Below are 14,216 nucleotides of genomic sequence, written 5' to 3' on the forward strand. Positions count from 1 at the left end.
CAGGCCTCCGCCCAGCCAGGCGCAAGTCCACAAAGGGGTAGAAAAGGTGCCTGGAGGGGCTTCTGGTGCCGGAGGTGTCGACTGAGACTGCACGTGGGCGAGGCGGGGGCAGGTGGCATCAGAGAGTTGGCCTGTTCCCCTCTCATCCAGCATGTCCTCCCTACAACATGACCACTGGGGTGTCTTTGTCCTTGTGATTCAGCCAGGACGGTGGGGACCAGCCCTGACAGTGTGCCCGGCCGCCCGCCCCAGTGCCGTGGGAGCCTCTCTCTCAGGATGAGGCCGGGGCTCTGGGGTGGGTGGCCCCTGCCTCCTTGTTCTCCCCAGCGCTCAGACCAGCCTAGTTCCATACGTGCCTGCAAGTGCGGTTTGGGGGCCACGCAGGGAGAGGGGCTGGGGGCTGGTGGGGCCTCCCAGTGTGCCAGCAGCGGCTCAGGGCTCAGGCCTGCCAGCCCCTCTCCCCTCTCTTGTTCCCTCTCTCTTTGTAGGTGTCCCCCTGCTGTTTGTCATCCCCTGGGGCATCGTCAAGTACCTCTTTGAGGACGAGGGGTGAGTGTCCTGCTCAAGGGCTGAGGGCCTCCCCAAGTCCCCATCCTCAAACCGCATGGGATTCCTTGGCCTCTGGGCGGAGCGGCTGCCACCTGGTTGGAAAGATAAGCTGAGGGACTGGGAGCGTAATGTATGGATTTAGTTCCCTAACCTCCCCCCTCCCCCTTCCCAGATGGTATGATGGCAGGTGCTGGGTCTAGGGGTCCGTGGTGCCCCCCCCCACCACAGGTTTATCTGGAACAGCTGTAAATGAAATGTTTCTAATATTTTGTGTATGATGCTCAGTTCACACATGGCTGTGATTGTAAGTTCGTGAAGGGGCTGTGTGTATCTCTGCGTGTGGTTTGTGTATTTAGGACTGCGGGGGGGAAGAGACAAAGGGAGGGAGAATCTTGGGGCTGGTTGTAGGGTGGCTCTTGGTGGCCGAGGTTTGTGGTTCTTGTGTCACTTTGCACACCCCCATGCATCCGTGCACCCCCATGCTGCCCCTGCAAGCTGGGGGCTCTGTGTGTGCAACCAGGTGCCTGTGTCTCCCCTTTCCAGCTGCTGGACCAGGAACTCAAACATGAACTACTGGCTCATCATCCGGCTGCCCATTCTTTTTGCCATCGGGGTGAGTGAGGCTGTGGGGGCTGGTGGGCCTGGGGTGGTGCTAGGTCGGGGGGACGGGGGAGCGTGGGCGTCTTGAGGGGGCCTCAGCCACGCACCCCTCTGCCCCACAGGTGAACTTCCTCATCTTTGTCCGGGTCATCTGCATTGTGGTGTCCAAACTGAAGGCCAATCTCATGTGCAAGACGGACACCAAGTGCAGGTGATGTAGCTGAGCTGCCTTTGCTGGGCCCCCAGCCCTGCCTTCCAGCAGAGGTAGATCCTGGGGTGCTGAGCTTGGACCCCTACATGACTTTCTTCTTCCATCCAGGCCTGGCCTGGGACCCCTGGCCTTGCCCTCACCCCTGCACCTGGGCCACCCCTGGGCTTCTGGGGGCTCCACCTCTACCTGCTGCCCTCCAGGCGGCCTGTCCCAGGTTATTTTGTGGGAGAGGGTGTCTTGTGACCCAGATGCCAGGCCTCGGCAGGGTGGGGGGCACAGAAAGGGGAGAAGAGTCCACGGGAGAGGTCCAGCATGACGCCCCCCACCCCGCCCCCAGGCTTGCCAAGTCCACACTGACACTCATCCCGCTGCTGGGGACCCACGAGGTCATCTTTGCCTTCGTGATGGACGAGCACGCCCGGGGGATGCTGCGCTTCATCAAGCTGTTCACAGAGCTCTCCTTCACCTCCTTCCAGGTGACCTTGCAGCTGGACGGTCCAGGGCGGGGGTGGGGCGGTGGAGACCAGCCACCACATGCAGATGGGCAGCCTGAAGGCCTGGCGGAGGGGGCACAGTGGCCCTTCCCCGGGTTACATGTTTGGAGCAGACCCAGAGCCGGAGTCCAGGCCAGCCATCTTTATACGCACCTTGGACCACAAGCCTTCCCAGATGTTGCCTTGGGCACCCAGCCTGGAGGGCAACTGTCATCCATTCAGCTGCTACCCTGGGGGTGGCGGTGGACACCCTGCCACGTGCTTTACACACACTATGCAGTTAATCCTCACGGTGTCCCAGGAGCTGTGCAGGGTTATCCCATTTTACAGAGGAGGAAAATGAGGCTCAGAGATGTTAAAATGGGATCTGCCAGGTCATGTCGTTTCCAAAGCGAGGAACTGAGCCACTGCGCTAGTGCTCGAGGACGCTGGGGGCTGCGCGTGTCAGTGGGGGCCTAGAAACGGAAGGAACGGGCTCCGGCTACTCAGGGAGCTTCTGGGATGGCCACGAGCAGGTGGGCCCGTACATGTGCACTTACACGCGTGTGCACACTCACCAATGGATCACAAGTGTGGAGCCCTGGGCAGGGCAAGTTCCCGGGCTCAGAGCTGGTGGACTTTCCCAGGTCAGGCCTCCTCAAGAAGAGGGGGGTTGAGGAGCTTCTGCAGTTTCCGAGCCCCCATTTCTGGGTCTGCCTGGGCTGCCCCGTTGAAGGAGGGGGAGGTTGGGGCTGGAGCTCAGGAGCTTCAGACCAGGCCTGCCTGGCTGCCCCCCTCCCCTTCCTCGGGCTGACCTGACTCTCGTTTCCAGGGGCTGATGGTGGCGATCTTGTACTGCTTCGTCAACAACGAGGTAAGGCCTCAGGCGGGGCGTGGGGCCTGGCGGGCTGGCCGTCCTGGCCTTGCGCCCTGCGACTCCGGTCAGCCTTTTCCTCTGAAACCCTGCTCACCCACTGAGGCACCAGATCCAAGGCATCTTGTCCATGTATTGTTTCCTGTGCATGGGTCTCTCTCTCCCTCTTCCTCCCTCTTCCTCCCTCTGTCTCTCTCTGTCTCTCTCTGTCTCTCTCTGTCTCTCTCTCTCTCTCACACACACACACACACACACACACACACACACACACACACAGAGGCATGACCTAACCATAAATGAGCTTGGGAAGGCGCAGCCTCAGGTTGAGCGGGTCTGGCATGAGCAGGTGGTGGTGACTGTTACAAGTCACAGCCTCGGGGCTTTAACAATCCCCGTCTCATTTAACTGACCCTGCCTCTCCCTCCCAAGTTTCCCTGCTAAAATTCTCTTCTTTTTGATACTCTTTTTTTTTACATGTGAGAACATTGAAAATCAGAGAGTCAGAAACATGCCCTAAGTGTGGCCAGGAAATAGAGCAAAGTCAGGACTGAAATGAATTCTGACTGAAAGGAGAAAGGACCCTTCTGTGTGTGTGCACACTCGTGTGTGCAAGAGCCCCACCCACCACAGAGAAAGATGTGTCCTCCTGTGGGGTCCTGGTGGCTGGGGTGGGAGGAGAGGGTTCTCGCTGAGCCCCACGCCCTCTCCTGCAGCCCCTGCAGGGCAGAAACTACCCCCCAAGATGGTCAGCTCCTGGGAGGAGGGGCTTCTGGGAAGAGAGGCTCCTGAGAGGAGGGTCTGTGTCTGTGGGTGCCTGGGAAAGGTCCCTTGCTCCAGGCTCCCCAGCTTTGTGCTGGAGCAGAAGCAGCCCCAAGCCTTCACACTGGATATCACAAGTGCCACAGCACCTCTCCCCAACTCCCTCCAGGAGGGAAAGCAAGTGAGGGTCTCAGGGGCAGCCCCAGGACACTTGGGCAAGAGGATTCACCCCAACTGGGAAGAAAGTGGAGGCAAACCTCCCCCCACCCGACAGTCTGAGGGGAAACTGAGGACTTTGTTAATGCCCTTCAGGCCCAGGGCAGGGCTTGCCTTAGTGGGACTGCGGGACACCGTTCCTCAAAGGCCTGGCGCTCTTCATGTGGCTTCTGTGTCACTGAGTCTGGGATCCCAGAGCTTGGAGATCTTGAGTCTGTGAATTAACACGAACTTTACTTTTGCTTTGAGTGTGGGGAACACAGTGGGAGCTGTGGGAGGGCCTCGGTGTGTCAGGGAGCTGTGAGATGGCTGCAAGAAGCAGTGTGATGTCGAAGGAAAGAAGCAACGGTGCGGGCTTGGATTTCAGCTGCTCTCTGATCCAAGCCCCATCACTTAACGAGCTATGTGACTTTGGGCAGGTCACATGCCCACTCAGAACCTCAGTTTCCTCATTTACAAAATGGAAGTAATAATGCTTGGAGCATGTAGACTTCAGATCTCTAAAAGAGGGGCAAACAGGAGTTCCCATTGTGGCTCGGTGGTTAGCGAGCCAGACTAGTGTCCATGAGGAGGCGGGTTTGATCCCTGGCCTTGCTCAGTGGGTTGAGGATCCAGCGTTGCTGTGGCTGTGGTGTAGGCTGGTGGCTTCAGCTCCAATTGGACCCCTGGCCTGGGAACCTCCATATGCTGCGGGTATGGCCCTACAAAGACAAAAGACAAAGCAATAAAAAATAAAAGGGAGGAAAACAACATTGCCTGAGTGCTGGCTGAGTGCCCACGGGCTCAAGTGTTTAATTATATATCCAATCCTGTGGAGCAGATGTTAAGCCCCATTTTACAGATGAGACAGTTTAAGCTCAGCGATCTTAGAGTCAGCACATTCAAAATACAGTCAGATTTGTATTTCGCCCCATCACTTAATGAGCTGTGTGTGTGATGCTGGACAGGTCGAAAACCCACTCTGAATCTCAGTTTCTCTGTCTACGAAGTGTGGGTAACAACGCCTACCTCCGCAGTTCTTGAGGGTTAAGTGAGGTGGAGCCTGGAAGAGGTGGGCAGGGAGAGCCAAGCACAGCCGTCCTTCGAGGCAGGCGCTGAGGCTCACCCAGCCCCGCTCAGTGCTGCCTGGCATGAAGAAATGTGCCCCCACCACCTCTCAGACGCTCCAGAAGCAGGAGCAGTTATGTAGCCATCATCCCAGTATTCAGCCACTCCCAGAGCCTGGACACTGCACAGGACGCTGCAGAGACAAAAGGGGGCCTGATGACAGGGAGGCGGAGTGTGCCCCTGTCTGTCCCTGAGGCTCCCCAGCCCCCTGAACTGGCCTCCTATGGAAGGATCAGCTTGGAGCCTGTGGCCTTCCGATCTCTGAAAGGGAGAGGAAGTGACCTTTCCCAGGTGCTGCTGGTGTATAATGTGCCCAAGTGTCTTATTGCCTCCAATCCTGGTGGCAGGATTATCTCCATTCTACAGATGAGAAAACTAAGGCTCAGCAAAGTGACATGAACAGCCCCAGTTCCACAGCTAGAAGGCAGTGGAGCTGCTAGGCCAGGGGAGGGGGCCTCACTAATGCCTCAGGCCCGCTGGGCGGGGATGGGAGGGCAGCACCGATTAAAGGGTGACTTATAAGTGGGTCTGGCTGTTCCCACAGGTGGGTCTCAGGGGCTCCCCAGGCTCAGCGTTGGGTGGGGCCAGGAAGGAGGGTAGGTGAGTGTAGAGGACACTCGGGCCTCATCCTATGCTCTCTGGACCAGCAGAGGCAGCAGGATGTGTGGCCCTGATTCTCCCTAGCGTCTGAGTCCTCATGAAAAACCTCCCGGGCAGATGTTGAAGTATGAGAATCACCAGATCCCCAGCTGGCCTCCCGCCGAGGGCTCTCCTAGGCTTGTGCCATGGGGTCCAGGAGACCCCGCTCAGAAGTCCTTGTTTAGACGCACTGCCCTGGCTCCTCCAGGCACATGTCACCATCACTGGGCCACAAAAACAGTGTGGCTCCTGGGCCTGAGATCTCTGTCCATGGGCGCCGTTCTCCAGACCCAGGGTTGCCATGGTGATGCCAGGTACTTTTGACCCTGGCATTGGTCCTGCGTGGCCGCCAAGATCTGCACCAGCTGCCAGTGGGAGGGGAGGGGGCGCAGGGTGGGGAAGGCCTGGGGGTGGCTTTGCCGTGGCCCTTGAGACTCAGGAGCCTGAGTGCTGGTTCCAGTTCCGCTTCTACCTGGCTGTGTGACCGGGGTGATCACCGCTTCTCTGCCCAAGTGTCAGTGCAGGTGAATGAGCTTTACCAGCTCCCCTCAAATCCCAGAGCCTGGCCTGGTGCCCGGCCAGAGGACCTTGGAGGCAGGTCCCCATCCTATCTGATTTCCTGCTGCATCCAGGAGACCTCCACGGCCCTGAGGTAGCTTCCCACGGACGTGCCTCAGCTGACCGTCTCCCTCCGCCCCCTCCCCAGTTAAGGGCTGGCCTTCCTGCTGCTGCACAAGCAGAGGCCACCGCTGCCTCAGGCGTCTGTCCTCAGCCCAGCTGTCAGCACACACACACCACATGGGCTCCCTGGGGTTGTAAGCTGGCACAGAGCAGGGAGCCAGGGCTGCTGTCTGCTTGGCCTCCCTCCCGTATCCAAGCCTGATCCCCATGATTCTGTCCAGGATACTGGGGCCATCCCATAGGCAGGCTCTGGGCCGTCTCAGCTTCACTGAGAAGCTGAAAAAGTTCTTTTAAGGCATGGCATGCAGCCACGCCAGGCATCTCACTGGGCTTGGCTAGATGGATGGCAGTCCTGCAGGGGGAGGAGAGGGATGTTTGCACAGGGACTGACGGGGCATTGGCAGTGAGCCGCCTACCCACAGCTGCTGGGGGCTGGGGCCTGAGAGGGGGAGCTCAGGCCCAGGCGTCCTGGCATGGGGAGGCCTGGGACAAGGGTGAGAGGCGTCAAAGAAGCTCTGAAAAGCAAATGTATGGAAAGATGCCCTGGGCTGGCTGTGCAGATGCCAGCAGCCCGTCTGGGGAACCAGAGTCATGGGCCGTCACAAGGAGCCCTGGCACTGCCATGAGCTCTCCAGTGACTGGGGCTCTGCGGTCACTTGTCTTTCTGCCCCAGCAACCTGGTCTCCGAGCATCAGCCCTCTCCAGAAGGCTTTTCCTGGAGGGACGGGCTGAGCCCAGCACAGCAGGGATTCTTGGCTGAATTCACCTGGGCCGCATCCTCTGTGGGTGGGGACCAGGTCCTGGATGGACTTAAGTCTAATCCAGGCAGAAAAGCCCTTGTCCGCAGCCCCTTCCTCACTGGTGCTACTAGTCCCAGCCCTTTTGCTTCCTCACGCAAGAGGCACCGGGGCCGGGGTAAAAGCCCCTGGGGAGTTCAGAAAGGTCTCGTTGGCGCACCATGAGGAGTTGGGGTGTGCTCGGTCCACAGGGAAGCAGGGAGAGGGCTCTGAAGTCAGATTCTCTCCTCATTTCTTCTCTCTCCCGTCTCCCCGTATCTCTCTGTCACTCATTCTCTTCCATTAAATAATAATACTGTGATGGATCGTAAAAGGTACTTAGCTGAGTCACAGAATATAGAGATGGAAGAGACCAATTAGATCATCAAGCCCATCTCTCTCCTGAGAAGAGGCAGAAGATAGGAGACAACAAGAAACAATTTTATTGGGATATTAATTTAGGCGCCTGAAGGCCTTGACTTGTGTCTCTGAATATAAGGCAGCGGATTTTTCCCCTGCCCTCCTAATGTAATAACGGGGCCGTTCTGTAGGCAGTTGGTTTGCATGACGGCTCTTGCTTCCCTCCTTTTCCCACGGAAGGTCCAGATGGAGTTTCGGAAGAGCTGGGAGCGCTGGCGGCTGGAGCACCTGCACATCCAGAGGGACAGCAGCATGAAGCCTTTCAAGTGTCCCACCAGCAGCCTGAGCTGCGGGGCCACGGTGGGCAGCAGTGTGTACTCAGCATCCTGCCAGGCCTCCTGCAGCTAAGACTCTGGCACCTGCCCTCCTCATGGTCTCGCTGCTGGCTGGGCAGCCACCGAAGGTGGGAGAGACCCTCCCGGGGATGGGGGCAGTGGGGTGGGGTGGGGAGTGACACAGGCGCACACACAAACTTCCCCACTTCACTGCTTTCCCCTCCCACACCCATCAGACGGGCAAATGGGCAGTGCCTCCTGGGACCCGTGGACACATTTTCTCCGAGGAGAAGCAGCCTGTTAATTTAATCACTGTGGCGGGAAGAGAGGGAAAAAAAATTGCTGCTAAAATGAGGAGGATTTCTTCCTGTTAAGCCACAAGGCCCCTGGGGTTCCCCCAGACAGAGCAGCAAATCAGCCCTAGACTCAAACTCAAGGTCAATGGCTTATTAGCGGGCTGGGTGCTTGCAAGTGGACGTGGTTCTGAAAGGGGCAGACTTCACCTCAGCCAAACCTGGAGCTTGGGCAGTGAGCCAACAGCGCCTGCCCCCGGTCGGGGTCACCACCTGTTGGCCTCCTCAGGAAGGGACGCTGGACACACGTCCAGGTCGCATGTTTCCCCCATCTGGTCCCCGCATCCCACCACCCAGCTTGTCTTTGAGGGGCGGGGCTTTCTAGAAATGGCTGGGGGTGGTGTTGAAAATGAACACTGAGAAGGTGCCTGAAGATTTTCTTTTCTGGAACCCACTTCCCTGGTATTGGGGTTGCTTTGGGGCCTGCTCCCACCACGCCCAGGGAACCAGGGCAGGCCCACTTCCACGGAGCCCAGCCTGGGGAATGAGCTCTGATTTCTATCCTAGAGGAGCTTGAGAATCTTCTAGGGCTCACCTAGGGGACTCTAGGAATGTCTACATTGGGCGTGTAGATTACATAATACTGTTGGCAACCCAGAGGGTCAGGAGAGATGGCCCCCACCTCTCAATGGAAAGGCTTTTCATTCGTGATCAGACGATGCGTCTTGCGGGGAGTTTGGGTGCACCCTCTAGCTTTAGGGCCTGTGACCAAGAAGAGCCTCTTCCAGGAATCCCCGCTCCCACTATCACCATGGAGTCGGTTTCCCCAGCCCTTGGTTTTTTTCCCTTGCCAATCCCCCTACTTGAGAGCTTGTATATACTTTATTCATCGGTCTTTACTGTGGCAAATGCTCTGTATGTGCAAATGTGTGATTCTGCTCTCTCCCATCCAATGGAAGTAAGCACCAAATCATTGTGGTGGCCAGGATGCTGTTGGAGGGAGTGGGGTAGTTATTGATTTGACTCATCCATACTTTGAGCTATTTAATGTACGACCTGCCTCCAGTCTCGGCCCATAACTAATGAGCATCTGAGAAGCTAGACAGGGAAAACCTATCAATCCTGCCACAGTCACGGTGGAAAGGCAGACACACAGCCCCCCTGCAGAGACCCAGACAAAGGGGGAAGAGCTGGAGGCTCACAGTTGAGTTCCTGGATGTAGAGGAAGTTTCCAGAGCAGGAGAGAACTCTTGGGAGTCTGGACCTCCTGGGAGGGCAGAGCAGGAGTCTTTGGGTGAATCCCCTTATGAATGGATCTTGTCTTCCCTTCTGGTTTTTGAGTAGTGGGGGGACCCTCCCTCAAAGCCTTGTGCCAGACACATTCTCCTCTGCCCCTCAGAGAGGCATGTGATGTGCAGGCAAAATCATAATGGGATATAAAACACATCAAGCAGAAAATTTCTTTTACTTCAGCTTCAGTGAAGTGTTGTGTCTCTGTTAATAGGGAAGTTGAACCTCAGGCTAAAGAAGGGGATTGTGCAGACGGCCTCCTTGACTGAGGAAGTGCAGAGAGGTGGGGAGGGGAAACACTCCCGCCTCCTCAAAATAAGGCATCCCAATAGGCATCATGCATTTGTTTTTCTCTTTGGAGTGGGTGGGGGGGAGGGGGGAGAGAAGAATGCCAATGGGGTGGTTGGGGGGATACAGCTCTGGTGCAAGTGTTTCCATCTTGGATAAACAGGGAGATTTTTGAGAATCATTAATACACTATACAGCAGCAAAGAAAGAGAGTGACCAATATTATCTGCAAGAAATAAATCATTGAGAGGAAGAACTGTGGGGAGGAAGGGTTTAGGTAGGCACTTGGGAAGCTCAGACAATTTGGTTTATACTCTTAAGTTCTTTCCCCAGCTGGCACAGATTCCTGATTTCAGAATGCTCATCACACCACCATGCCCCAAGCCTTTTTTAACCCTGAGGAACTTTCTCCTTCTCTGACACATACCAGATGCTGAATTGAAGAAATATTTTCTTTGCTCCAAGATCTGCACTATTAATATTCATTTGAGTGGCAGTGCACTCCCTCCAAAGCTATTCTCAAACTTTCCTAAACTAAACATAGCTCTAACAGACCTGGGAACTATTGAATGCAATGTACTCCAAAATTCCACTAGCTGTTTACAGGCCTGATGCCGTAAGTCTGGCGCTTTCAGAGAAGGCTCTTGCTCGCCTCTGTCCTGGGGGTACTGTCGCGGACCTGCAGGGTTAGGTGCTGTGTGTGAGAGCTGTGCAGCGGAGTCTGATGACTGTTATGAATAGAGGCTGAGTTCAGCACGCTGGCCAGCTCCCCCTGAACTGGGGCAGGGCTTAAATCACGTCGACTCATCTTTTCATTTGAATCTCCGGAGCAGCTAAATCACAGAACTGAAAGAAACCATGTACACTGCGAAGTTGCCTTCCCTTTAAAACAGCTTTGTAGATTGCAGGCGTGGTTAGCGAAGGCCCCAGTGCAATTTGGAGATGCAGTGCAAGGAGAGACCTTGGCGATCTCTTTGCCTGATCTAGAGAATTGAGGGGGGAAGCTTGCAGAGATGAATGCCCCAAGGTCACAGTGCTCCATGGTGGCTGAGCTAGTCTAGGACCCAGGCCAACTCCCGCCTCCCAGTCCAGTGAAGCCTCTGGAAAGGATGGGTGAAAAATATAAATGGCCATTCAGGATACTCTAAGCAAAAGTTGGCAGTGTTATCTGGAGTTTCTGTTAAAGAGAAAACACAGCAGCAAAAACAGACGTGTCAGATGGTGCGGGTGCCATCTCCTTGGTGATTTATACGCCGAGAGGAGGGGAGGGTGTATTTTACTGTCTCTGCTGTGGTATCTCATTCATCCTGGTCTTAAAGTTAAGAAATGAAATGCCTCAGAGCACACATGCACGTAGAAACAGCAAGGGAACCATTTCGGATAGCAAAGCCAGTGGCTGTTTTAGTGGGTGGGCTTAATGCTTTTCTGAGGCGTCTGTGCTTGTTTGAGAAGCTGTGCTGATAACCACACAGAGGGGACGAAGGGAACTTGAACCTTGAAACCTGACCCTTCCCTTTGCTCTCTAGTACTCCCTGAAGTTGGAGAAGCCTAGCCACCCGGGCAGCTGCCTCGCAGAGATACCACAGCTGCCACTGAGGGCAAACAGAGTCGGTTCACGTCCACACCCCAGAAGGCTAGGTCGCCTCATTGGTGTGGGCTTTGTTTCAGCAGCTCCTGTCCCCAATTTCCTCCTTTTTCTTCCACTGAGAAAGAACACCCTGTGCGCGTGTGTGTTTGTGTGTGTGTTTGTCCTGTGCGTGGCAGTATGAAGTGAGGAGATGATAAATATGGAATCATCTCACCCACTGTGAAGGTCAGGGGGCCACGCAGCCCAGGGCGAGGACGAGTGGGAGCCCGAGCCACAGATGCTTCCTCTCCATGCGCAGACAGGGCTCCCATTATTGCTAATGCCTGCGACGTGCTCGGGGAAGGCAAAATATACTCCAAAGGTTTATCTTCCCTCCACTGAATTGATTCTAATCTACAGTGCTGACCCCGCCTTGGGCTCCGACAAGGAGCCAAACTCTATAAAAACCCGCAAATATGAAATAAAAGATGTCAGCTTACTCGGCCTGAGACAGCTATGTGAATGACATGCTACATATTCAACAGAAACCAAAGTAGCACTAACTCTCCCCCCCCCCCTTTTCATGGCTTCAGCAAGTTTCCTTGGGGGCAAAAAAAAGAGCCATCATGAGAAACTTCTGCAAACAACATCACCAGGCCCGATAGAGTGACCGGCTGGCTCAGACCAGCTCTCTGGCCCCACGCCGAGGGCCATAGCAGGAAGTTAAGCAGTATAATTTCAAAGCTTAACACCACAGTGTGTCCTGGTCTCTATAATTACTTCTGCTCTGTCTGTGGATCCATATTGGCAGGAAGCTGATAAGCCTAATTGTTTTCCAAGTAACTCCACAGAGTCTTTTGGACTTGGCCTTTATCTGAATCTGCTGGAGAAGAGTTTTCCCTCTTCCCCTTCTGTGAGGTCAGCCAGGTTTTCAGGATCTCATCCAGTTGAGGTGCCCTTTCCCCCTGATGTATCCAACCTTCTCACACCTCCCACGGCTGCAAAGACTTTCCCCACACGCCTCCCCCCTCACTGCCTCCATAAGAGGTGACCCTGCTAGCTGTGCTGGAAATGCAGTTCTCTCAGCCGTGACCAATTTAGGGGTGCAGCTGAGAGTGAGGCGCTGCCAGGCTGGAGGAGATGCAGCGCATCCCACACTCTGGCGCAGTGAGGAGCGTGGCGGCCAGCGGCTTGGATCCTGACCTACATCGGGGTTCTGCAACCCTTTTGAGGGGGCCTGTCAAAACCGTCAGTGATCAGTCCACCCGGACAATCTAGGAGGACTAATGAGCTCTGTGTCAAAGCAATCCAGGAGAGGAAAAACGGGTATCAATGGGACTGTCTGGAGGTGGCGAATGTTTCGGAGCTCCCAGCAAAGTTTGGGACAAGTTAGGGGCTAGGCTTCTCTACAGGGGAGCCAGCTGGGGGTGGTCAGGAAGGGGCATGACTCGCAGCAGACAGACAGACAGTGACTGCATCTGGCCAAACCGTTCATGCTTTACTTCCAAATCTGTAGTTCTTCTGAGCACCCCCCCCCAAAAAAAAATCACCTCCTCGGAGCAGATAAACCTCAACATTCGTTTTGGAGGGGGGTTGATGCAGGGTTTCGATGCACCAAGAGAGAGGTGAGCCAAGCTCTCAGGAGGCACAAAGCTGGGCTTCTCTCCTCCGAGCTGTCGGGGGATGTTTGTGCTTCATGAATGTTTAAACAAGATCCTCTTCATGCACTTTCTTAATGTATAAATCCCTGTAAAATAGGACCTGCGTCTATAGGTGCCAATGTGTCTGGCGTATAATTCCCTTGTACAGATGTGAATAGATTCAGGCTCTTTCCTAATTTGCCTTGTAAGTCAAATAAAAGCCTGTCGTTGCTGTGTCTCCCGCTCTTCCTTGAGGGGGAGGAGGTTTTCTGCAGCGTCGACCCAGGTGACTCTTGGTGCAGTGGGAAAACACAAAAGATGCCATTTCCAGCCCAAGGGGGGGCAAAATCCTTGTTCATTACTCATATCGTGATTTCCATCTTCAAAGCGCTTACCGAGCACTCATTTATGCACTGCAGCCTTTGTGCAGGGGCTGCAATGTCATTTAATTAGAGAAGTTGGGTGGTCGAAGTGGCTCTACACAATGACTGGCAGCCAAATGGATGTGTATTCTAATTCCACTCATTCATTTGATCTCCTGTCTAAATGAACTCAGTCCATTAAATCTATTTTTTTAAAAATGCCATAAAAGCACAAGCCTTGTTTGCAAAGCAGCCACATAATTTGAATGGGGTTGCTGTTTAGAGATTCATCCTCAGAAAAAAAATGAACTTTTCTCCAATTTAATTTAATCTGCTCACTCTCTGGATTTGCAGCTGCCTCCCATCGAAGAGCAGAGAGTTGTGGATTCTCCCTAATCCCGCCACCATTTCAGTTTGAAGATCAGCGCGTTTGTCTGGATGGCTCTTTAGACACACCTCTTTTTTAGACAAGTTGTGGCAATTGTCCCTTTCCGACGTAATAACCATAATTCTTACTCTGAGAGCAAACTACAAACACTGCCAGTTCCTGACATGTACAGACAGTACATCTGCATCTCGGTTTGTTGGTACCAATCCCGCCTTTGACTTCATTCACCCCCCTGTCGATCGCCTCACCTTCCTCCATCCTCACCCTGTCCCCCAGCAGGAGCAGGATGGAGCCAGGAGGGTTCTTTTCCCCTCTTCCCCACCCCCAGGAAAACACCTGCCCAAACCAACAATAACCGCTGTGTTTGGCGACACAGGGGGCATAGAGATGCAGCCTCAGGAGCACGGGTGCCGGGTGGTTTAGCAGGGCTGAGCTCCAGCCCGAAGAAAGGGGAGCTGCCTGCTCTGCTGAGGGCCAGGCATGGAGGCAGTCATGAGAATTCCTGGCCGCCAGGTTCACCCACGTTCACATGCAACATAAAGCCACGTTCCAGTGACTGATGCCCCACCGGTGGGACAACTGGGCCCCATGCGGAATTCACGAGGCTCTCACTCATCTGCCATGTGTGTCAACATTCCCAAGGGATGGGACTCTCTCCCCAGCCCCAAATCATCTGGCACTGTTCTCTCCAAAGCCGGTGCCACGAACACGTGTGGTTCAGTATCTTTCCATCTCTCTCCACCCTCCTTTCTCCCCCCCACTTCTCTCTTTCTCTTACACACACACACACACACACACACACACACAC

The 14,216-nt window shown here is 54.9% G+C and overlaps 2 protein-coding genes across 2 annotated transcripts in view; one reads left to right on the top strand and one right to left on the bottom strand.

Annotated features, from left to right (window-relative positions):
• Nucleotides 1–7,655, top strand: part of GLP1R (glucagon like peptide 1 receptor) — a 36,928-nt gene extending 29,273 nt beyond the window's left edge. Inside the window, 6 exon segments of the mRNA NM_001256594.1 lie at nt 489–549; nt 1,093–1,162; nt 1,272–1,360; nt 1,698–1,836; nt 2,666–2,707; nt 7,486–7,655. Of these exon segments, the coding sequence (NP_001243523.1) occupies nt 489–549; nt 1,093–1,162; nt 1,272–1,360; nt 1,698–1,836; nt 2,666–2,707; nt 7,486–7,653 (569 nt within the window). The 3' untranslated portion in view covers nt 7,654–7,655.
• The window catches only part of MOCS1 (molybdenum cofactor synthesis 1), a 918,787-nt gene that overhangs the window by 123,465 nt on the left and 781,106 nt on the right, over nt 1–14,216 (bottom strand). The window lies entirely within an intron of this gene.

Source organism: Sus scrofa, chromosome 7, assembly GCF_054392235.1.
Source record: "Sus scrofa isolate SSC_HxYL_T2T_F1_AM1 chromosome 7, Sscrofa_HxYL_maternal_Yorkshire_Landrace_v2.0, whole genome shotgun sequence".
In the NCBI taxonomy this organism is placed as follows: Eukaryota; Metazoa; Chordata; class Mammalia; order Artiodactyla; family Suidae; genus Sus; species Sus scrofa.